The sequence below is a fragment of the Hippocampus guttulatus genome, chromosome 3 (genome assembly GCF_054856545.1).
Source record: "Hippocampus guttulatus isolate MCC_2025c chromosome 3, RoL_Hgut_1.0, whole genome shotgun sequence".
NCBI lineage: Eukaryota > Metazoa > Chordata > Actinopteri > Syngnathiformes > Syngnathidae > Hippocampus > Hippocampus guttulatus.
Window position 1 is genome coordinate 7,042,117 of NC_141263.1, and position 24,819 is coordinate 7,066,935.

Genomic DNA, 24,819 nt, shown 5'->3' on the forward strand with positions numbered 1-24,819 from the left:
CTGAGGTAGTAACAATATGTCTGTTATAGAGCATGTCATTTACCACAAGGTAAAACTGAGAGGTGTTTTAAATCAATCAATCAATCAATCAATCAATCAAACAGTTCAACTTGATCTATACAGCACTTCTCACATACAGAGTACAATTCAAATTGCATTACATGGATTTAAATCGATCCTGTAAACCACTTGTCCATCAGGGCACACACATGCGCGCACACACACACACAGGTTAGCAATCAAACCGGAATAACCAAATAATCTGAGATTGAGTGCAGAGGACACAAGTGAGGAAACACCATCTCGAAGAGCCAGAAAGTGACCTCAGAGTCTAAAATAACAACAATTTGCGATGTTGGATTTACCAAGAGCCCGCACTTTAATCGAACAATCCTCTCTCTGGGTCTTATCACCGAGGACTCCAATTTCAGTTTTATCCTGGTCAAGCAGGTGAAAGGTGAACAAAAGGCAATCGACTTTGTAGGTTGTCACCTTTTGAAATTGACATGCTTTAGTTTATGGGGCCACTGCCGCATCAAATACGGCGGACAAGCTCTCGACCACAAAAGTATCATACTTCGACGGTATTTATTGATGTACGTAGTTCTCTTTGTTCAACTCTTCAAGTCAAGTCAAGTCAAGTCAACAGTATTTATAGAGCACTTTCAAACAGCCATCGCTGCATACAAAGTGCTGTACATGGAGCAATTTAACATGCACAATAAACAGTAAGACAAATCGGTAATAAAGGCGGTAGAAAGCACCAAACAGTAAAACCAAGAACAAATCTAAGTCATGCTGAGTCGAATGCCAAAGAATACAAGTGAGTTTTGAGGAGGGTTTTGAAGATGGGCAGCGAGGAGGCTTGCCGAATGTTTAGTGGGAGCTAAATGTTTTAAGTTTCATGTGAAGGAAACTTTATTTGAAGAGTTGAGGTCCAAACAATTCATATTGCCATCCTATTTTTGCCAGCATTATCAAAAAGATAACCACTGAATTCAAACTCATGATCCTCGGAGTTGCTGGTGTTTTTGTGTTTTGCTGGTGTTTTTGTCACCACTTCACACTCACAAGTGACGCTTGACTGGATTGGCAGGTTGGCGTGAATGAAATGAAATCCCTCTTTTTTCTTTCGTTCTTGCTTTCCTTCCAATGAAGCCAAACTGTGTTTGCATGCAGATTTCAAATTATAAGCAAGATGACTTGCCAAGTCATGTAGTTCAAGTCCAAGTCAAGTTGACTCACTTGGATACCAATTCCCAATTCTCAAGCCGTTCCCATATTTTTGGCAAGGAAGTCGCAAGTCCTGAAAAAGCAATTTGAGTCAAGTCAAATGACTCCAGTTTCCCATTTCTGAGTCTCATAGAGTGACCAGTGATTATGTCCATTGGAAGCTGCATTGCAAAATAAAAACGTCTACCGTGAAACAAAAGTACGGGTGATCCTCGACAGCTGGTCAGTTTCAATTTAGGAAAGGCGAAAGCTAAAATAGAGTTAAGAATATCTGATCACATGACAGTAAACATATTAAACTGCCGTCGATTTCTATGAATTGGCCTCCTGCTACCCCTGTTTCGGCCAGGGGCGTGCGGTCAGGGGAGGCAGGTGAGGCAGAGCCGCACCTCTGAATGCGCATTGCATTGCACAATCATCACAAACTGGGTTGATACATGCGATTGGCACGTGCTGCTTGCCGTATATCTGCATGTCGCCAATATAATGTTTGCAGATATGTTTATTTGACCTGCTTTTCCACAGTCTGGCTAATGTTTTTAACCATTAAAGTTTAATGTTTTTTAGTTACATATTTCGATTTGCTGATGGGAAATAAAACCGCAGTGAAAAGGCACATGTTGCGGCAGATACTTCTCTGCCGCAATTAAGAGGGCGTATGTGAGTAAACAGGTACCAGGCGAGTCAAGTGCGATCCTTTTTTTAATTTGCTATGTCGGACTGCCAAAATGGAAGAAGAGGATTATATATCAAAGCTTAAAAACTTCTCAAAACTGGACTTTCATTCAAAAGTGGACGTGATTAACACAGGTAGACCAACGCCGGAGCTAAAAGGTTTGCTTCAAACTACGGGACAGCCCGGACAGAAGATAGCACGCTCTTTTCAAACGGAGTGGTACACCCGAAAAGAATGGCTATGTGGTTGTCCTTCGAAAAACCGTCTTTACTGCTTTCCCTGCCTTTTGTTCTCAACTTGTGACAATGTCTGGACGAACACGGGATATTGTGACATGAAAAATTTACCACGAAGCCTCAGCAAACGTGAGAGATCGACCCCCCACATTCAAAGCCAGATTGCTTTAAAAACTTTTGGACGCTCAAGGATCGATTTGGCACTGAACGAACAGCGCAGGCTCAACGTTAGCATCCACAATGTCAAGGTAAAGGAAAACCGAGAGATTTTCAAAGACCTCATTAATGCAACCTGCTTTTTAGCTAAACAGGAGTTGGCATTTCGTGGTCACGATGAGAGGGCAAGCTCTTCTAATCGTGGCAATTATGTAGAACTATTACATGCTTTTGCTGAGAAAGATGAGAGGTTAGCTCGACATTTGGACTCATCCACTGTGTTTTCTGGCTTGTCAAATAGAATACAGAACGATCTAATTAAAGCAATTGGTGATGTGATAAGAAATGATATAAAAAGGGAGATTAATGCTGACCCATTTGTTGCTGTAGATGTAGACGAGACTACGGATATCACAAACAAAGCACAGATCTCTGTTATTTTGCGCTATGTAGCCAAAAGTGAAGTGGACTGTGTGGTGAAGGAAGCATTTTTAGGATTTGATGACGTGAGTGATGATAGGCGAGCCCCTGCTGTAGCTGCGTATGTCTTGGAAGTGTTGGAGAAATACAGCTGTGTTGAAAAACTAGTTGCGCAAACATATGATGGAGCTGCTGTGATGGCATCAGAGCTTATTGGGGTGCAGGCCAAAATTAAAGAAAAGGTGCCCGAGGCCATGTTTACACACTGTTATGCACACAAACGGAATTGTGTGCTGTTGCATTCAGCAAAATGTATGCCTGAGACTAAAAGTTTTTTTACAACACTTGAGGGACTAGGGTCATTTTTTAGCAAGTCCACGAAGCGCACCCACTTACTGGATGATGTTGTGAAACGGCGCTTACCAGGAGCAGCGCGCACGAGATGGAGCTCAAATTCTCAGCTGCTGCAGACAACAAGCATGTACCAATCTGATCTGCGTGCTTTATTCGGTATCATGATGGAAAATCCTGATAGCTGGGACAATGACACTCAAATGATGGCCACTGGATATGATCGGTGGCTGTCAAAAGCATCGACAAGCTTTTTAATTATGGCATATGAGGGCATTTTCAGCGAAGCTGATACACTTTTTTGAGTGCTGCAAAACAAAGTCATGGACATTGGATATTGTTGTGCGCGAATCCACGACACCATCGGAGTTGTTGAATGCATGAGACAGGACTTTAATGCACTGTATGAGCGATTTGAGCAGAAATGCAGGACACTTGGCCTAAACGACAGCGGAAGAAATCAGTCAGTCAGAGATGAGAGAAAACAAATGTTCTACAAGATTATGGACAACATCAGTGTTCAGATGAAAGCTAGGTTTGATCATTTTGGCGAGCTAGCTTTCCTCGGTTTGGTCGACTGTACAAAATTGAATGAGATGTCACAACATTTTGATGACACCAAACTCCAGAGCCAGTCAAAATATGCAAAGTTTTTTGACTTTGTCAGACTAAAGGCTGATCTCATCGGACTGTACAGCTCACAAATGGTGAGGAATGAATGCAAATCTCCTGGACAGCTTTTCGGCTTTTTGGCCCAGAATGATCTGCTACAGACTGTTCCTGAGGCGACAAAGTTACTCCAACTGGTGCTCACTGTACCAGCTACAACAGCGTCTGCGGAAAGGTCGTTCTCTGCGTTGAAAAGACTGAAAACATACAGTCGGAATAGGACCAATTCAGGACGACTTTCCTCCCAGGCGATCATCTCCATTGAGGCGGAGAGACTTTTAAAACTAAAGGAAAATAAGGAGGACTTTTACAACAAAGTAACGGAGATTTTTGTGGCGAAGGACAGGCGCATGGACTTCATCTACAAATAAAGGTAAAACACAAACAGTTTTCATTGCAATCTGATAACAAAAGAGATTAGACTAAGAAAAATACAATCGAATATTTAACCCTGGAGAACCCACGGGGTCAAATTTTGGATGTGAAATAACCAGTAGCCAATTGAATAAGCTACCCTTTTTTGTTTATATATTTGTAAATCTGACACTAAAGGAGTCAGTGCCTCACCAACCATGAACCTCACCGCACGCCACTGGTTTCGGCTAGCCAGAACTCCACCAAGAAGAGGACAAGAAATAAAATAATAAATGGCATCTCTGTCAGGCAGAATACGAGCCCCTCCACTGTGTCCTTCTCTATTTGAGGGACGGCAGTGATGTATTTCCTCCCGTCAGCTCCCTGTGAGCCATCGTGTCAGTCGTGAGTCACCAGAGGTCAAGAACGCGTGACGCGACATTTTTAAAAGTCATTGCTGCTCTAACTCTGATGTGAGTCTCTGATGGACCCCTCTTTCCATGCAATGCCGCCTGATGAAGTTATTACATCACCTTTACAAAGGTATACCATTGCCAGAACTACACCTACAATTAGTGTCGAATGAAACCTGCGATAATCAATGTTTTCATTTCACGTGCCCCTGAGTGACTGAGGATAAAAGGGTTCAAATGAGCATGCTTTTTTTTTGTTTTTTGCAATGCTTTTTATGAATGGTCTAGCCAAGTGGTTCTTAACCTTGTTAGAGGTACCGAACCCAACCAGTTCATATGCACGTTCACCGAACCATTCATTAGTCAAAAATATTAAAAAAATGATTCAAAAAGTGTTTCTTCAGTTTTGAGTTGCTCAACTTGGCATGACAACTCATGCAGATAGGACACTGAGTCCTATCTCTTTCCTTGATGCATGTGAATCCATGTTGTCATTATTCATCCGACCACTTATTTATTTATTTATTTATATATTTTTTGCTCGCCATAGTTAGCATGTATTAACATTTTTTTTCCAAAAATAAAAAATAAATCCCAGGACATACTATCACAACAGTCACAGGTTGACGACTGAAGGAACTAAATTTCCCGCACCACTGAAGGACCAGTGGTTGGGAACCACTGGTCTAGCCTGTAGCCTGTAGCAAGCCTAATCAAGGTGACAAAAAGCCAAGCAGCAGTACAGGTACCATGTCTCGGAATGTTTATGGACCCCAGTGACTAAGACATAACTGTGCTTGCTAATAGTACTAAACAAACCATTCTCATCAAATGACTCCATGGTGCAATCTAAAACTATTTGTAACTGTGACTAACATGTTATTCTATTTTTTCTTGTACTTGTTTACTACATTCTTGCTAGCCAAAGTTTTTTTTTCTCTTGTCTTCTGTTCAATGTTCAATGCCTGGTAAACATGATGATGTTCATATTTCATCAACCACCCAACCACCCTATGAACGTATCTCGATTCATATAACACAATAAAAGCAGGGTCAACGGACATTGAAGCAAACACACACACACACACACACACACACACACACACACACACACACACACACACGCACATGCACACACAGACTGATGAAGATAAAACTGTCAGGAAATGCCAATGAAAATGTGATAGAGGCCATCAATGAGACTTGTGAGGTAAGCACAAAGAAAACGAAGACAGACCTGTGATACAAAATGTTGAAATGATAAGAACCATCACTGCATACTACTACTACTACTACTAATAATAATAATAGAAGAGGAAGGTTGTAGCAAAAATAATAATAGCACAGAAGAGAATTAAAGGCAGCCTAACGTAGTTAACTACAAAGAAATACATTTAAAAAGTAATACGTTAATAAGTAGTCAGGCGACGAATTTTAAAGTTAATCGTAAAAGCAGAACATTACAATAACCAAGCCTGAATACGTTTTGAGAATGAAGAAATGGCTGAGCTGGGATAATCATGGCTGAGCACAGGCAATACGTTTTAGATAATGAAAATCTTACACATATTTTGGGTGTGGGACTCATATAATTTCCAGGTTTTGAACAGAATGGTGTATCATGTACTTTTCTGACAGGATTACCTCATTGTAACATTATAACACCTGTTTGGAAAAAAAAAAAATCTCCTGTGACAAATTTTCCAGATTCCAAATTTCAAAATGGATTGATAAAAATATCATTTGTAAACAACTTTGTCAAGGTAACAAAAGCTTAGTGGGCTTTCAACCACTTGCCTATTGGAATGCATGAGACAATCCAAAAGCCAAAATCATGACATGACATTGTGGCCCTCTCTAAAATAATCTACCGTGAAATTGTGGTTGTTTTTTAAAAATTTTTTTTATTAAGCCTCCATCTACCCCAACATTTTTGAAAGAGGTATGCATAATACAGTACAGGCTCGACAGACGAACACAATCCATTTCAGAATTTTTGACAGCTTCCAATTTGTTCAGATTTTTCCTGACGGAAAGAATGAAAAATAAAACGTTTTTGGGATCAAGCCCACAAAGCCTGTTTGAGTGCCACACAAGTGTAAGAAGTTAACACCCCCAAAAAAATAAACACTACCATAACCCTTCTTCTCTCAACATGGAGAAGCTGGTCCTTCTTTTGGAAGAAATGTTGCCAAAAACCATCCAGAAATAATTCCTTCAAAATAATTTAAAATGGCGTTTCAGATTGTAAATTAATGTACATGTATTTTTATTCATTTATTTTTTGGTGAGACTGCGCCTCTACAAAAGTGTTTGGTGACTTTACAACAAGTAGACGTAAGTCCCAAGGGTGACAACAATTAAGAACCACTGTTCGAAATGATGAAACAGCATTGAGAAACTACAGGGATTGGACCAACAACCAAGACAGACACTTTAAATAAATAAATATGATTGAATCGGCTTCGTTCAACAACATTTAAATTTGAGCTGGGAATCTGCCATGTATTGTGAATGTAATGTTTTCTGCTGAGGGTGTTTTGAGCCAAGAAATGTAGAGATGCAAAAAAGAACATCTGTCTATCTATCCATCAATCTGTATACACACACACACACACACGAAAGAGCCTCTTACTAAAACATATGCACCCCCCCAAAAAGACATCCACATAGAAATACTCCCACGGGATGCTCACAGAATGGTTGGTTGTAAAGGGGTGAGCCGCGAATCATTTAAACCCTTTTTAATCTGTTCCCTTTAGTGACATTAAACCGTTTGAGAGGAGATTACAAATATTCTGCCCAAAGTAAGAACATGCGACTTCCTAATGGAGGGAAACACGAATACACACAAACATGGGTGAGCCAACACTTTGCTCCAAAGGAGTGTGATTTCCACAGCAGTGGAACCAAAATTTGATGGGGCATAATCTGAGACTAATCAACCTTTACGCAAGTATAAATGACCTTTACACAAGCAAAAATTTCTGTGGGGGGGGGGGGCAGTGTGACATAATAACTGGCATTATCAGTGTGTTAGCAAGGTTGGTAATGTATATAAATGTGCATTTTAGTTCATGAAATCACAACTGTGGATGGTATGATTAATAATGACTCCTTCGTGATGTTGATTGTGTGCTAACGTGTTTGATCAGGGGTGTCAAACTCATCTTTGTCGTGGGCCACATTGTAGTTACCGTTTCCCTTCGACGGCCATTAAGACTGAAACCAAACAAAAAGGTCAATAATAACGATTTATTATTTGTTACTGCAATGAGGGGTTTAGTTACAAGAAAATGCTTAAAATATGTCTCTTATTTATTACATATGAGAATTTCACATTTTGGTATAGATTTTAGCAAGCATCATGCAAGAGGTGCTTTGATTTGCTACCGCGGGCCACATAAAATGATGTGGTGGGCCGGATCTGGCCCCTGGGCCTTGAGTTTGACACCTGTGTGTTAGATAATCATCTTGATTAATGTTCACTACAAGTATCAAAGGTTTCACTGTTATGAAAGATGACTTGATATTCTGGAAACAACTCAATATTAGGCTATCAACCAGGCGTATTGCTAAACATTCAGCTGTACTGGGGCAGATGCCCAATGCAACAACCACCCGTCCGCGAACCGGTAATGGTCTGCAGACGATTCTGTACTGGGTCGTAGAGATATTTAAAAGAAAAAAAAAGTTCTCCGGCAGAATATTGTATTAAATCACCACTCCAGGAATGTCAGTCAGACCATGAACCAGTCCTTGGCAGAAAAAGGTTTGGGGACCACAGCACCACGATATATTTATACACACACACACACACACACACACACACACACACACACACACACACACACACACACACACACACACACACAGGTTATTGAGCTGGAAAATAAATTATTAAATGTTTCCACACACCCACTATAATTTCCTTATGTACCCCAGGGGGTACATTGGTTGGGAAACTTAATTTAATTTTTTTATTTTTTGCTGTTAAGATTCAAATATAATCTCAACATATATAAACTACTGTACACAGTACACTGTATTCGGCAGCACAATCAGTGCGCTGACATACACAAGACAGGATACTTTACATACCGTATTTTCCGGAGTGTAAGTCACAGTTTTTTTCATAGTTTGGCCGGGGGTGCGATTTATACTCTGGAGCGATTTATGTGTGAAAGGGTTAACACATTGTACACATCACATGTTATTTTCACATTAAACCGCAAGAGGGTGCTCTCGGCCTGTGTTGATACTTTCCACGTTGAAGGTAACTGAGAAAAACAACTGATGATGACTCTGAGGTAAGCGACGTAGAAGAGGAAGGGCTGCATCTTCTACCTCCGGAGTTGGCGGAGTTGTTTAAAAGTGACACCGAGCATGAAGATTTCATTGGATTTCGTGATTTGGAGTGACGCTGATGGTTTGGTAAATTTGTTAGCATGTTCTTTGTGCTATAGTTGTCTAAATAACTCTTAATATGGTACGTGAACATACCAGGCACATTCACAGTTCGTTGTTTAAGCGTACCGTTAGCATATCGTACACTTATTCAGCCTGTTGTTCTCTAGTTTTATTTTATTTTAAATTGCCTTTCAAGATGACATGTATGTTTTTGGTGTTGGATTTTATCAAATAAATTTCCCCCAAAAATGCGATTTATACTCCAGTGCGACTTATATGTTTTTTCCTTCTTAATTATGCATTTTTTTGGCTGGTGCGATTTATAATCTGGAGCGACGTATAATCCGAAAAATACGGTACATACTTCGCCGTTTCATGCACCCTGTAACCTGATAACATGATAAACTGTCCATTGTAGTAACCGCTGTCTCCAAAAGGGTTAAAGTACATGCTGGACTTGAAAGACAGCATTTCAAAAGATCTTCATTACTGTGGTGAATGTGAAAACCTGACACAGGACTTCACAAAGAACTGGACAGAGATATAAAGAGAAGACGGAAGAAGAAGAAAAAAAAATTACTTCACATTTTTTGGCAAACTGGTGATTATCATGACAGGCCCACCCCAACTCGGACTCCTGCTGCGGTAACTAATATGCATCATTGTCAGTTTGTGTGGGATTACGCTTCAAGGCCTCCTTCAGTGCAACTGGGCAACAGGAGGGGAAGGGCAGGAGTTATGGAAGAGTGTGTGTGTGTGTGTTCTTTCTGGGAGAGGGGTGTGGGGTCAAGCGAATAAGAGGGCAGTTTTGCGTGCACGTGTGGATGTGGGTGTGTTTTTGTGTGTTTTAGGGAAGGAGGGAGCTGACTTTATGCATCATTAAGCAGGTGGACTGGGAACACCAGTCAGAACTGTCTCTCTAAGTGGGAAGCAGACAAGACATCTGGTCCGTGATACAAGAGGATACACCCACGTGTTAGGAAGAGCTGTGGACACTTTAAAAAGATGTCAACAAGCTAATTACTATTTATGGATGTTCTCAAACTAATTGCACTTTTGACCCAAAAAAAAAAAATCTACGACATCATCTCTTTAGCACCATTTGTCCATTGACGAAGAGTACTTAGCATTCCAAATGTGCAAATCATCCATTATTTGGGCATGACCAGGAAGAATTGAAATTGCTTCAATGTTGGCCAAGTGAGCCTTCTTTCAGAATCCAGAAAACAACCAAGCCATCTTGTTTATCTGTAATTTGAATCTGTTTTTGGTGTAACTTTAATCTCAGTCAGAGGTCAAAACGTGTTAAATTGGATTAGAGATTATCATCTGCCCAATTGTTGGGTCACACTGCCAGGTGCAGACGGTGTTTTAGGGGTAGCGGCACTCAACAGCGTATACAGTCGGTTTTAGTCAAATTCACATCAGGAAACTATGCTGAGGCTTCTAATGAGCTGAGATTCGCATCCCCTTGAAAGGCGCCATATAAATCCAAGTCATTATTTTGAAGACATTTCAACATTGCAGCAATCTGTCAACAGCTTAATATGCAATGTGAAAAGGTTGTGTTTTGGATGTTTTCATACCATTTTTAAATTCTCAGATACTATTCTAGGAGAAGTAAGTTTCCAATACGCACACAAAAGTCTTCAGCCATGTAGTCATTTTGAAATGGTCGATGCAATTCAAAACACTATGAAGAAGAATATAAACCAGATTTCAACAAAACTTTGTGAAGCGTGGCACAACAATTGATGGTCAACCGATAAACCGTAAAAAACATTTCAGACGGTCACTACTCTTGTTTGAAATGAGTAGGAGAGTTACAACTGTATTTAGAGTCTTTGAGAGTAGTAGTCTCTCATGCGGTGGATGCAACAACAGCGAACGAAGAAATAAAAAGACAAAAACCGTTGTAAAAGAAGACAGAAAAGGGAAGTTAGCTGTTAGTTAGATATATCGCAGGTCTCTTAGTCATTTTTAAGTACATTTTATGAACCTTTGGGTGCATAAAATTTCAATTCAGTCGCTTCTGTTGATTTCAAATGTGTAAGAAGTACATGGGGTTGGTCGCTGATGATGTAGTCAGGTACAATGGCCGGACTTGTGTGCGGGCAGCGTGGGATCGGTTTCCACTCTGTGACGGTATGCACGTGGGTGTGAATGGTCATTTGTCTCTATATGTGCCCTGTGACTGACTGGCGACCAGTTCAGGGTGTAGTCTGCCTTCCGCGGGTAGTCAGCTGGGATCGGCTCCAGCAACTCCCCATGACCCTGTTGAGGATAAGTGGTGTCGAAAATGGACGGATGGATACATAGGGTTGCTGAATCTGTATTACCTTTGCTATGTGTACTTTGGTGCATGTCACTTTGATTTTTGTTGTTTATTTTGACAATATTGTGACAACACTGATGACTCTGATGATTTTTGTTACAATGTTCATGTTGTGGAATTTTGCCTGCGATTTAATCTCTGGTGGCAATTGAGCAAAGGAGGCAACCATTCATGAGGATTTCGATACATTCTGGCTGTGGCAATTTGTTGTCAAAACATGAGTCTCGAAAGCAGTAGTGGAACTGTCCGAACTGTCGGAACTTTAATGGTACAGCCCACCTGGTCATCATCTTCCATGAATCAGGATGGCGTCGGTTGACTGCATCCTGGTTCAGCTTTTGTGGAAGTATTCATTGCGCAATATTGTGTGACACTCTTGTTACAGCATATATGGACATGATAAAACTTCTTCAAAAACGTGTCTGAACGTCAGCCTTTTGTAGAGTGTATGCATAGTATACTATATTTGATTTCAACTACAGTTTTGCACATGATACGGTAGGCTATAGTAGCCTTTGGTGTTGTTTTTTTGTTTTGTTTTTATCTTCCAGTGCATCAAAACAATCATTACAGACACCAAAACAGACTGACCATAATGTAGCACATGTTCCACATTCCTGAGGTGCAACATTAAAATATAAGATGATTATCAGAAGAACCTGATAATGCATTTAATATTTAACATTTAGCAGACTTAAAATGTAATTGGATATGCGTGCAAACAAGGAGAGTAAAGAGGCATATTCATACTGGTTCCCAGATGCAATCAATATTTCAAGATCGACATTCTGTCAAGGTGCCGTCTCTTGGTTATCGATTGTACCTGCCACAGAGGTCAGAGAATAGGCGAACAACAACACGCGTGACTTGCCGTAGCTTTTTTCTACTTGGCGCCACGGTTGCCACGCTCAAACTAACATTGATGAAACTTGGTGGGTTAAGCTTCGCTGTGTGTGACCCTGGACTTCACTGCGAATAAAGATGGACATAGCATGCCAGGGAATGCATGGGATGACTTCAGTGAAGGCACACCCTAGATCAGCTTCTCTTCGTGAAAGTAGCTGTCGGAGGCAATATAGTAATCCAGTTTTAATGGCCATGCCCCCTTCCCCCACCCTGATGTAATGGCCACAGACATACCGCCACGCCGCTCTTAAAGAGAGAAGCATCAAAACCAAGTCACCACTATGTCCTTTGCATCCCATTTGACAGCAGTCGCATGAGCTAAGGAGCGACATCGAATCCTTTCTCTTGTGTGACCAAGTACTTACTCCAGGCCAGTGATTCCCAACCTTGGTGCCATGGGACTCTAGTGTGTCATGATATATCAGCCGGTGTGCCATGGGAAATGAATCCATTTTTATTTATTTTGTAATAAAAAACATTTTAAAAAAAAAATATGGTGAACACATTCATCCATCCATTTTTCGATCTGCTTAGCCTCACAAGGGTCGCGTGCTGGAGCCTATCCCAGCTGACTTCGGGTAGTAGGCGGGGTACACCCTGAACTGCTTTACAGCCAATTTCAGGGCACACATAGACGAGCAACCACCCGCGCTCACACTCACACCAAGGGACATGCAAACTCCACACAGTAGGGTTGGAGCCGGAAACGAACCCTGCACCTCTTCACTGAGAGGCCGATGCTGTTGCTTGGGGCCCTAATTTGGTCAGGGCAGACCTCCAAGCGGCTGTTGTGAGCAAGCCTATGCAAGACATACAGTATGGTGTTACAGGTGTCTCCAAAAGGAGACCCCAAAAACGGCCTTTTGGAGGAATGAGTAATCCGCCCGATACCAGCGATATACTAATACATGGCAGAAGCAACATGGCTCAGGTGGGAACATGGCCGTCTCCCAATATGAAGCTTGTGGGTACAGGGTTCATTCCTCAACCCTTCAACAACTTGTTTAAAATCAACTAATATTATGCAAATAAAATTTACTCCAAAACTCCGTTTGTATGATTTACTTTGAGTTTCTGAGTGAAAAAATGACTCGATTTTTATTTCCTCAGTCAATATCACTCCAATTTTTTTTTTTAGTACTACTCTATTGAGTGAACGTGCATAAAATGAGTTCTTGCACTTGATGTTGGGATTGCTGGTTTGTGCCATCTTTGAATGGGAATTTTTATGCAAGAGAGCCTTTTGCACATCGGGGGAAAAAGTCACAGCATGCTCTGTTGTCATTTTTTTCTTTGGTTCGAAGCCTTTGTAGTTGACGAGTGATTATTTTATATGTATTGGAATATTAAAATATACAGCATTAGGATACATCTGTACTTTGGTTCAAGAAAAACAAACATGCATTGGGTGCAGAAGTACTGAATTTCTCTTTCCAAAATGCATTTTTTTTGGTAAAATGCAGTGGAACTTTCTGATTGTGTAATTCTTGTGCATACCTAAAATTCTCTTCTACTCTTTGTAATACGTTCATCCATCCACCCACTTCCTGTATTGCACTTCGCCTCATGAGGGCTGCAGGTGAGCTGGAGGCCATCCATGCTGACTTTGGGCGAGAGGCAGGGAACACCCAGGACTGGTTTCCAGCCAATCACAGTTAAGACTTTCAAAGAAACATGTATGATGATGCTCGTCCTAATTCATTTCAGTCAGATAAATGGATATGGTGTACACATTTCCTCTTACAGTGTATTTAAACCACAACAGGCCTGTTGCTATTGAATATTTTTGCAGTTTATTATTCTATCAATTATTCCATTGATTAATCAAATAATCAGATTCAATTTTAATTTGCATTAAAGTGTATCACAAAAGCATTTTCCCAAATTGTGGTGGATTAACCAATGTCTAAAACCGCTTTAGCAAATTTGGGAATAGGCGAGCGCTCTTACCGTTTAACAGAATCAGTTGCGCAGAGATGAAATGAACAGTCGGGAGAGGTGCAATGAAACTGAATTTCCAACAAACATGTTGATGATGAGGACGATCATGACAGTGGTTTGTTTGCAACAAGCCATACAGTAAGATTACAGAGAAATTGACGACAAACGTGTGCGTGCGTGCGCGTGATGGCTGATATTGTTTATGTACCATTAAAGCAGACAACTGCTCAAATGGAGTGGAAAATCATAGACACGCATAATGAGTGAAGCCTTCAGCAAGAGACTCCCACATGCACAGGAAGATACTGAATAAGTGATTATGAGAGTGGGGGGGGGGCTCCTTTTTTTCGCTCTACAATAAAAATCAAAGATAGAAAAGGGAAAAGCACGGATGAAAACAGTTTTAAAGGGGAAACAGCACGTGATCTTTAATTGCGTTGAACAGAGTGATTGTGAGAACACCTGCCTGCTATTGTGCTCTTGTGCACGTGTGAAACTAACGCACGATCCTAACAAACACGCAAAGGGAACCACGCACGGCTGCGCTGGAAGCCACACGCGCGCGCACGTACACACCAAGCTAAACGTCTATGTATGTCTCGTGCGCGCCGGCGTGGATGTTGAAGGTAAAAAAAAAAAGACGATACAGTAGAGGATAGGGCGGCTAGGCAGCCACTTCCGTCAACAGCTGCTCGTGTTCGGGTTGCAACTTTGACGCCTTTCGCGACCACGACGCTTAAAAGTCTCAAATGAAAGCTATTTTTTCCCCCACACCCATCAAGACGCCGGCTTCCATGCACACGCAGATACACTTTCATCGCCCCCAACTCACCACAGCTGTCTCTTGGTGGGGAGGCAGTCTTTGTTGGAGGCTGTCACTCCCATGGCCATCTGCATTACCGTGATGTATTTCTGGTACTTCATATTCGGACTTTCGAGCGCTACTTCGAAGAATCCGCGCTCCTCACAAGCGGCGCAGTTGAGCGTGCGTTCAAATGTCTCCAAAGGTCCCCCGACATCCGCCGCGCGTCCAGCGGCGTCAGCAGCGCCATTTCCAGGGGGAGCAGTCCCCCGGGAGCCGAAGAATCGGTACCACGCCGCCGCCACCCTGCATGTCTGCGCGCTGCCCCTCTAATCTCATTAGAGCTCAGAATAGATTGGCTAATCCATTCAATTTTAGGCAGGACGGACTCATTGTTGTGGTCCGCCCGGAACAGGCCACTTGTTTCTCTTTTTGTCCACCCTCTATTTTGTTTGGGTTGATGCCCTCAGAAAAAGAGGAGAGGCGGAGAGGATGCTGCGGCGGTGGCGGCGGCAGCATCCATGAGTCTGTGAGGTAGGAAGAGGAGTGCGCTCACAGAGGAAGAGGAGGAGAAGGAGGAGGGGAGAGTGGGAGATGAAATGGTTTAGGAGAGGGGGTTACAACCTGCTGGCAACGAGAGACAATCTCAGCAACGTCGGACGTCTGGTTTATGTTTAAAGATGCAGGAACCAAGGAGTGCTAAACAGTGCGCGAAAAAGACGGGTACAGTAGTACACATGCATTCAACACGGTAGCAATAACAGTCCCAAAAAGTGTTTAAAAAAAATATTAGTGTCTGTTTTATTAAAAACTGTGTGTTTGTGTGTGCGTTCTGAATTATTCGTGGTCTGTTTTTTTTGCATTACACCACGACTCAATGTATGGTTTATGCAATAGTTGGGCAAATTAAATGCTGGAGGGGGCACATTTCTTCATCAGTGCTACTGGGGGGCCCGAAAGCCCACACATTTCCTAATCTGATGTTAGGCCTACTACACAAATACAATTTTTAAATATGTTCATACATACATGAACAATTTATGATCTTAATATCATTACTTTCTTGAGAATAGATTTTTCATTGCCTGCTTAAAAGATCCACTATTCTAACCCAACAACAAAGGGTTTGAAGCAAGGAACATAACCACATCTGTAATTTTTTTCCCCAGTGGAACAATCTCTCTTGCATAAAAATGAACATTCAAGGATGGCACAAAACTGCTGAACGTGAAACCATTTTAAGTGCAAGAACTCAATTTATACATTTTTTCACAAAGATCACCTCACTCAAATGGTTAATATGAATACCATGACTAAACAAACGAAACATCAAGAAGCCAATAACGCAAAGCCAAAAATCAAGAGCAGAAATACAAATAAAAATACAAACCAGAATATAAGAAAAACGAGAGCGACTTGAGAGAGCATCAAGAGCAGTATAGCAAACAAGGTCGATAGTCTGACACAGGGGTGTCCGAAGTCGGTCCTGGAGGGCCGCTGTCCTGCCTGTTTTGCAGCTCTCCCAGCTGTGACACACCTGATTCAAATGATCAGCTCATCAACCAGCTCTGGAGCAGCATTAGAACAATCCTGTTCCTTCAATACTTGGCAAAGGTTGATGGGGAAACACAGTGCAGGTGCGCCTGCTGGAGGGAAACGCCCTTCACTCCAGCTGGAGCTGAAACACAATCAAAGTAGAGAGAACATGACAGTTTTTATGAAAGGTGGTCTTATATATTCACAAACAAAGATAACAAACAAAACTCATTTTGTTAAGGTGTAATACTGTTTAATTTTGTCTGACTTTGACCGAGAGGGATACAGTCACCCCCGACTATTTATGGGCGTTGACGATCAAGACGGGCTGCGAATAGACGATTCCAGTTTAGGTCTGAGAGGCAGGCGAGGAGCCTTGAGGAGTTGATGCTGGAAACAGCCGAGTAGTAATCTTTTCAAGATAACGGCGAGAAAGGCTGGCTCACTCTTGGCAGCGGTCTAAGTCACCAATTAATCAGCCGGTAAACGCTTGCTGCTCAACATAAGTCAGAGCTTGTGTTGATCCAAACATAAGAGACGTTTGTATGTTTGCATGCGATGTATGTAGAATCCACATCTGTGAATGCTGAAAAGTACATACAGGTTTTCGAGAAACATATCCTGCCATCCAAACAATGACTTTTTCAGGGACGTCAATGCCAAGCCACAATCTGCACATGTTGCAAGAGTGTGGCTTCATTGTAGACTTTGAGTACTTGAAAATATGTGGCACACATTTGAAGCGCAACATAGAGACCCCTTCTTGTAAATCAAGAAAGAATGGGAAAGAATTCCACCTTAAAGCTTGAAACAATTCGAGTCTTCAGTTCCCAAATGCTTATTGAGTGTTAAAAAGAAAAGGTGATGAAACACAGCGGCAAACATGCCACGACCCAACGTTTTTGGAATGTCTTACCTCAATCAAATTCAAAGTGAGTGAATATTTGCTACAACAACAACAAAAATAGTTTGACCGTTTTAAAATCTTGTCTTTGAACTGTATTCAATTGAATATACATTGAAAATGATTTGCAAATCATTGTGTTCCATTTGGGCATTTCCATTTTTATATTTTACACAAAGTGCCAACTTTATTGGAATTTGGGGTTTTTAAATATGTTTCGCAATAATACCGGTAGCTGCTGTACAATTCTATATCAATATAAATGAAACCGATAAATGTGAAAATAATGAATCATAATCCAACCCTTTCAATGCAAACTAAATGTCAAGGCAGAATAGTGGTTTTATATCTGGTCATAGTATGTGAGCAAAATAATCCAATCGGTATGAAATCTGCATTCACAAGTATCATTTATCTATTGGCTGTATTCATATCTCATAGCATCGATCATACCAAGTGAGATTACATGTTGTATTGGTTTCCTGCAAACCGAATCTCCAGCAACTCAATTAAACAAAAATAAACAAACTGCGAAATGGGAGTAAAATATGTTTGTTCATTTTTTTTTCTAACTCTAAAATGTTGATTTAAAAAAAATGATTGAAGCCCGTCTTATTTACATTCACTGTCTGGCAGAACCATAAACACACCTCATCATGTGGGTGTATTGTTTACAATGCATCTCTTAATGCATCCTAACAATGTGATGCTAGTTTTAGTAAGTCACCCTTCAGCACCTCACAGAGTCTCCGTGAAGATGCAAATTGATCCAACAATTGATTCAGTGTCAAATTGAGATGCCCAGTAAACACGAGTGAGTCTTCAGTGAGTTGTCAAGGGCAAAGGACCACTTTTTTATGAGTCCATGAGCTCATAAGAGTCAGGTTATGGTAACTGCATGTTTGTTTACATTTTACACACACACAGTTTGAAATTGGGTTTTCTTCCAAAAGACTTAAATCTACCGTTATCTAAGCGATACTGTGCAGCTTGATGTTTCTTTTTGCTGTGAAGCTGAAATGTAAGGTGAGAAGATGCCCCACCGTCACTGTGTTTAAATATTTACTGAGACTCATAAACAAAGTGAAGGTCGAACGAACTGCTGCGTTTACACCCGAAGGCCGGCTGAGATTGCCCATGCACCCGAAAAAGTACATGCAGATCATCAAGAATGAATAACAAGTACAATGCTGAGGGTAAAACTCAGCGAGCAAAAGCAGCTAACATTGGCATGGCACACATAGAGAAGCAGCTGGTGGGGAAGGTCAGAAGAGCCGTTCTCAGCACTGCTTGAAATTGGCAATGCAGCATTCACCAAAAAACACACCACAAAATACCTTTTTCCAAAGTCATCTGATGTGCGTTTCCACTTCTTGACATAGGTGGAAAAAACACAAACATACCGTACAAACCAAAAGCCAAATAGGAGAAAGTGGAGAGTTTCAGGTTCACCCTGTCCCCTTCCCGAGTATCATTGAGTATCATTCTGAACCCCGACTTGCTGATGATGCTGCATCATTACTGGATGAGTGTGCTGTTTGCTTTCCTTCCATGGCAGCATACACCATTCCCATCAATCATTTCTGTTGTGTGAATGCAGCAGCTTTACTCCATTCCATATAGGTAGAAAATCTTGACCATTATGGTCTGGAAAAACAGAGGCATGGCGAGGAATGCACAATACTGCACTGTACATGTACTGTATATCCATCCATCCATTTTCTATAGCACTTATTCTGATGTGGGGAGTTGGCGCTTTTCCAAGACGGCATCGGGAGAAAGGCAGACTGCACTTCAGATTGGTTGCTAGTCACTCAGAAGCTATATACTGTATGGAGACAGATAACCGTTCACACTTACACTCACACTGTCACTACATGGGAAGTGAACCCAAGGTACCCGCAAGGAAATCAGATAAATGAACCATTACACTGTCAGTGACAACAATCAAGTACAATAACATTTTACCCAAGTAGCTCAAACCAAACAATGCCATTGTAACACAGAAAACCTTTCGTGGGCATTCGGGTCCCAAACATTTGAGATAAGCGTATCCAATTGATGAACAGGATTATATATCAGGAAAACTACACTTGCGTTTACTACGTCCATTCATGTCTGGTGTGTGTGTGTGTTTTGTTCTTACAGTTTATCTTTCAAATGTCCGTGTATCTATTGTCTGTAGTTCATTCGAAAATAATATAGTGCAGTCGACAGTAGAGGTGACTCAGAACATTGATTCCTAATGAGAACACCTGGGGTGGGGGTCACATTTTTTTCCGTTACAGTGAGTTGGTATCTGTGCGAGGGCCGATCACTGAGTGTGCGGGTCCGAGTTGCCGACTCCATTTTCTTCGCAACTGTCCAGTTCAGTGGCGTTTGGCCATGTTGCTTGGTGTGACGGAGGCCTTCTGTGTTTCATGAGCCCACTTCCTGAGGTCACCATCATGTCTTCGGCAAACATCTGGCTGTTATCATATTTAAATGTGTCGCCTCTCCTTTATTAAAAACTACACAAGGAATCTCTTTCATCACCTGCATTGTCATAGAAATAAATGGTCTGCTTACTCAATGTGATATTGTGTTGGTGAAAGGAGATCTGGAGAAGAAGACCAGATTGGTTGGAGAGAGAGATTTCCCCTTGGAGTAGCAATGAGGTGATCTACCCCCCACTCTACCTTCACCATAAATTACAGCATCCTGGTCCCTGGCCACGATTAATCACATGACCACAGGAGCCAGATTGAATCTCTAGCCTTGGCCCGTTCCCCTGTCTCACTCTCTCTCGACCTCCTCTGTCAAGTAAGGCACATACAAATCGGAAGCACGAGCACACACAAGGAAACAAAGATCAACAATAAGCTATAAACACTGCAGTGTAATTTGTCAGTGTGTCACATTATCCACATGGTTACCTGTCACAACGAGCTCAGTCTCTTGACTACATAAAACAAAATCTGTCCTCCATTGCTGAACACTGCAGAATACATTCCTCACTGACAGGCCGCTATCACGGCAACACTGCTCTGTTCAAAAATAGGCTTCAAAAGTAAAGTACAAAATAAACTGCCGGCATACACTATAAATCAGAATTAGGTTGGTAAATGTATTAAATGCTGTAATGTAACGGAATACTGAATATGAGTATGAGAGAAAAGTGACATATAATGTGCCAGTGTGTGTAGTAGTCCCTGCCAAAAACGAAAGTTTTACAAATATGCAAGTATCGCATGCATCAGGGAATAAGCATTTGTTCATACGTACACTTTTTTCCTTTTCTTTTCAGATTGGGATATACTAAATGAATGATCCATTATTTTATTAATATCAACTAAATTAAAACTCACAAAGAACAAGGGGTAGGACTAGATACGTTTTTTTTGTTTTTTTTACTTCTTCCTAATTTCCTTTGAACGTGTAAATTGTGCTGAATTATGTTTGAGTTTTTTCTGGTCATGTTTTTGTTTTTTACTTCCCTTTACTTCCTGCCAAAATGTCTATTATCTGTTTATATGTTCAACAAATAAACAAACAAACAAACAAAGAAAACACTGGCTCTGTGCTTAGCTCAGGAAGCCCTGACATGACATGTCATATTCACCAGTAAAATAATACTGTACCCAAGAGCAATACTACAGTCCATTCACATAATCACATAACTCTTGGTCAAAAAGAAAAGACACTCGGATGTCCACCAAGCCTAACTAATGATGCACCTCAGCTTTGTTAAGCAATGGATTCACTGAAGTCTGATTGCCCAAACGTTATATAATGCAGGCATTTTTAGGGAATAATATGCCACACAGCGCTCCGGACAGCATATGACTTTTATTTGTTTACGCGGCCACATTGGCAGGATAGTGACAGCACGCCAAGAAGTACCAATGGAGAGCAGCGATAAAATGGTCGTTTATCCGTCAACATTCCGTCCAACTGAATTGTCACTTTGTCACGAAGAGAAGAAAAAAAAAAAACTCCCTCTATGGAGGAAAACCCGAAAGCCTCTGTGGGGCCTTTGTTGAGCTGCAGAGACGGAGAATGACAGAGGCTCGAAAGAGAGGGAAAACTCGATAGAAGGATGGAATGATTGAAAGACAAGAGAACACGGTCATAATAACAACCATATTGACAACAGTTAGTCCAACAATGACAGCACATAAGGCACACACACACACTTTGAGCTCCAACCGCTATCATGACACCAATAGTTCCATTTTTCTTTTTTTTTGCTTGGCAGGGCTTATTCCAAATTGCAGAATAGCCTCAACGTTGGGGTGTTCATAGAAAAAGGAAGGGAACACCACAAAGTGTTTCCAACTGCAAAACAACTGAAGGACAGTTTGATTGCGCTTTGTGCTAGGCTTGTGCTATGAATGAAAATAGGGCCACTGATGTGTTCAAGTATAGTCAGTGAAACCTCATTTAGACAGTTACGAAGCTTGAATTAGTCAGAGGTAAAAAAAATAATCAAATTATACAGACAGTGGTCAACCATCCCAATAAATGGAATGTTGAGTTTATGTAATTGAGCAGTATAATGAGATCTATAATTAAATCTATGCTAATTTGAAATGCAAGGCTATCTAATATTGCACTGCAGTCCTAGTAATCCAATTAAAGCAAGAGGCTATTGAAAGTGTTATGTTGTGTTTTAATTATGTGTTTGTTGACTGAAGAAAGGAAATATATTCGGGATGTGCATATAAATGTCATGGCTGGAGCTACTAATCACCTCGAGTGTGTTTTAACTGCTGGGCAAATGACTGATGTTAGAACATCAGGCTGATACGTTTACATTCTAACGCACAGCACAATAGAACAATGGCCATTGGGAGCTCTGCGTAAGACCAACCTTTGAGACTTAGCAGTGGAGCATGATGGTAAGAAGGCACACGTGGATTGTGCTGGATTCTACAGGGGGTGCTTGAACCGCATGAAGCCAACCGAGTGTAATGCAATATGTAAATGAACCAGTTGTCAAAGTGAATCTGCCTGCTGTTGCTTCTAAAGAATTGTATGCCAAATACAGATGACACGACTGACTGAAAACAAACACGCACTGTATGCTTTTTTTCCCCCACTCCCTTGTGCTTTATTGTTGAGGCTCTGGGTTCAAGCTCAGGTCAAAGATACAGAGAAGAAGACAGACCCACGAGTCTAAATGTGCTTACAACTGCAGGCTTGATAGTTTTGTCTTGAAAGTCAAAAGCAATTTAGAAACATCAACCTTTTTAATGCTACTCAGCATCACATAATTGTAAAGGGGAAGGGAAGGGCACTGGTATGGAGGTGTTTCCAGCCCGTGTGGAGGAATGGTTGCAAGAAGCCTGAACATTAAACGACTGCTGTTAGTGCTTCAACAATGATTTATGCTTCTGCAGCATAGGGCAGCATAAAAAGGGTTCTATTTTTGGGCTCAGTGCAAATCTAATGTGAGGCGTGGTGGAACTCTGCGCAGGGGAGGCCGAGACTGGGTTTTGGTTTTTTTTTTTCAGACACACTGAGATTGGATACTAACTAAAAGCAAGCGTTTTGCGCCATCGTGGACGTGAGCACAGCCAACTTCATTCGCGGCCAATCAAAGCGGCCCCTCTCATTCCCTTTAAAACTGGCGCTCGAGAGGCGCAGTCCTTGACATGGCGGTAGAAGAAATGGAATAATGATTTAAAACTGGCAAGGCTGATCACGTATGACTGGTCACATATGACAAGAAGTGATCAGACTTGTATGACTGTGAAGTGAGCACTTGAAGTGATAAACTTTATTTAATAAAGCAGCGACACAGTTCACTTAACGAACTGCAAGTTATAACATTGACTCGTTAACATTGAACTCTCTTGCCGCTGCTCTATTTCTGTGTTCAACCGATCGCCTTAAGTTTGAACTCTGCGTTGTAAGCATGTCTCTAGCAAAGCGCCATTTTGGGGTCGACATATTACCGTAATGACCATACACAATGCGCATTTGAATTTAAGGTGCGCTATGAGCTTTTAAGAAAATGGAAGGCTTTTGGGTGCGCCTTTTAGTGAGGAAAATACGGTAATTAATGAGATGATTCCACCCCACGCCAACATTTTTGACTTGACTTTAAGGACAAAGGCTTGTGCCGCATCACATGGGCATGTTGTGCACCACCCCACTTGCCCCATAAACATTTCTATGAAAACCATAATGATTAAGATAAGATAAGATATCCTTTATTTGTCCCACACTGGGGAAATGTACAGCCTCCAGCAGCAAGAATGTAGGCAGAAAGAGGAAGAAAAAAAACAAACAAAAAAAGATTAAAGCAAATAAAGGAGATGAGCAGAAATGAAGCTGCCCCCCCCCCCGTAGGTTTGGGGTACAAAACCACGCAAAACAAAATGGGAAGAAGAAATAAATAAAGTAAAAGGACGAAAAGAAACTCAAACAGGGATATTACAATGTTATATTAAAATATTACATTGAAGGCACAAACGCTTCCTGTCTTTCTCCAATTGCCCATGTCACATGCACACCTGACTACATCATGCGCAATGAGAGGTCTTGCAGTTTACCTGCCAACATCATGCACGGACCACAGCGAATCAAGCACGGCGACCGCCCTGATCTTGATGCAAATGAGGGATAGCACTCACATTGCACTGCAGAAAATATGTGTGGTCTATTGGAACAAATAAATCCCTACCTAAATGACCAACTATTGTTCTTTGCTTGATAACAGAAGTGTGGCATTTCTTGACCGCAGGTGAAGTTTGATGCCACTGTGCCTCCACAAACACCAGGGTGTGACACCAGCAGCTTTCTGCCCTCCCACTGTCACCTTTATTAACATCCTGCCAGGCTGAGTGCCATGTTTACCTCAGAGTTGCTGATTCAAGTGTGTGACAAATGAGGCATTGAGGACAGTAGAAAGGCATTGATTACAGCAAACACAAATCAGCAAAGACGAGTTTATTTCCATCGCATCCATATGTCTATGTTCATTTACTTTATAATTGCTGTTTTATGTAATGTTGTGAACACATTTGCATCTTTTTTTTCCAACGAGAAAACACCATGGACACATGTGCGCTCAGAGTAAAAACTGGCTCTTCTTCATTTTCATTTCAAACACCGAGGGTGGTTTCTATTCCATGCCACCGGTGCACCTGACGATTTGCTGACAGAGAGTAGACTAAACCATAGACCAACTAAAAACAGGTCCAAGTTGTGGCGTGGGGGGGTTGTAGTGCACTTTTGGTGGATTTGATCAAAGTATAAGAAGACAGATTCTCCGCTAGTACGTCTGGTGGATTCATCAATATTAAAACAGCAAGCATCAAACCCTTGGAATCATTGTTTGCAGAAATCACTTAATTGAATGCATTATTACCATCATTGGTTCCTGAGCAGCAGCCACTGTGAAGTCCCTCTTGTTTCTGTAGGAATTATTTTTCGCATTTTTAAGACCCTAAATATGAACGAAAAACTCACCAAAATGTACACAGAAATC

At 41.3% G+C, this 24,819-nt stretch overlaps 1 protein-coding gene across 12 annotated transcripts in view; it reads right to left on the reverse strand.

Moving 5' to 3' along the window:
- The window catches only part of tjp1a (tight junction protein 1a), a 123,393-nt gene extending 108,030 nt beyond the window's left edge, over nt 1–15,363 (reverse strand). For 5 of the 12 annotated variants that reach the window (XM_086106396.1, XM_086106394.1, XM_086106395.1 and 2 more), the window contains exon 1: nt 14,933–15,362. In XM_086106396.1, the coding sequence (XP_085962522.1) occupies nt 14,933–15,024 (92 nt within the window). In that variant the 5' untranslated portion in view covers nt 15,025–15,362. Of the gene's footprint in view, nt 1–14,932 lie in introns of all 12 variants that reach the window. The other 7 variants (XM_086106405.1, XM_086106403.1, XM_086106397.1 and 4 more) reach the window with 4 other exon arrangements.
- Between the last annotated feature and the right edge of the window lie 9,456 nt (nt 15,364–24,819).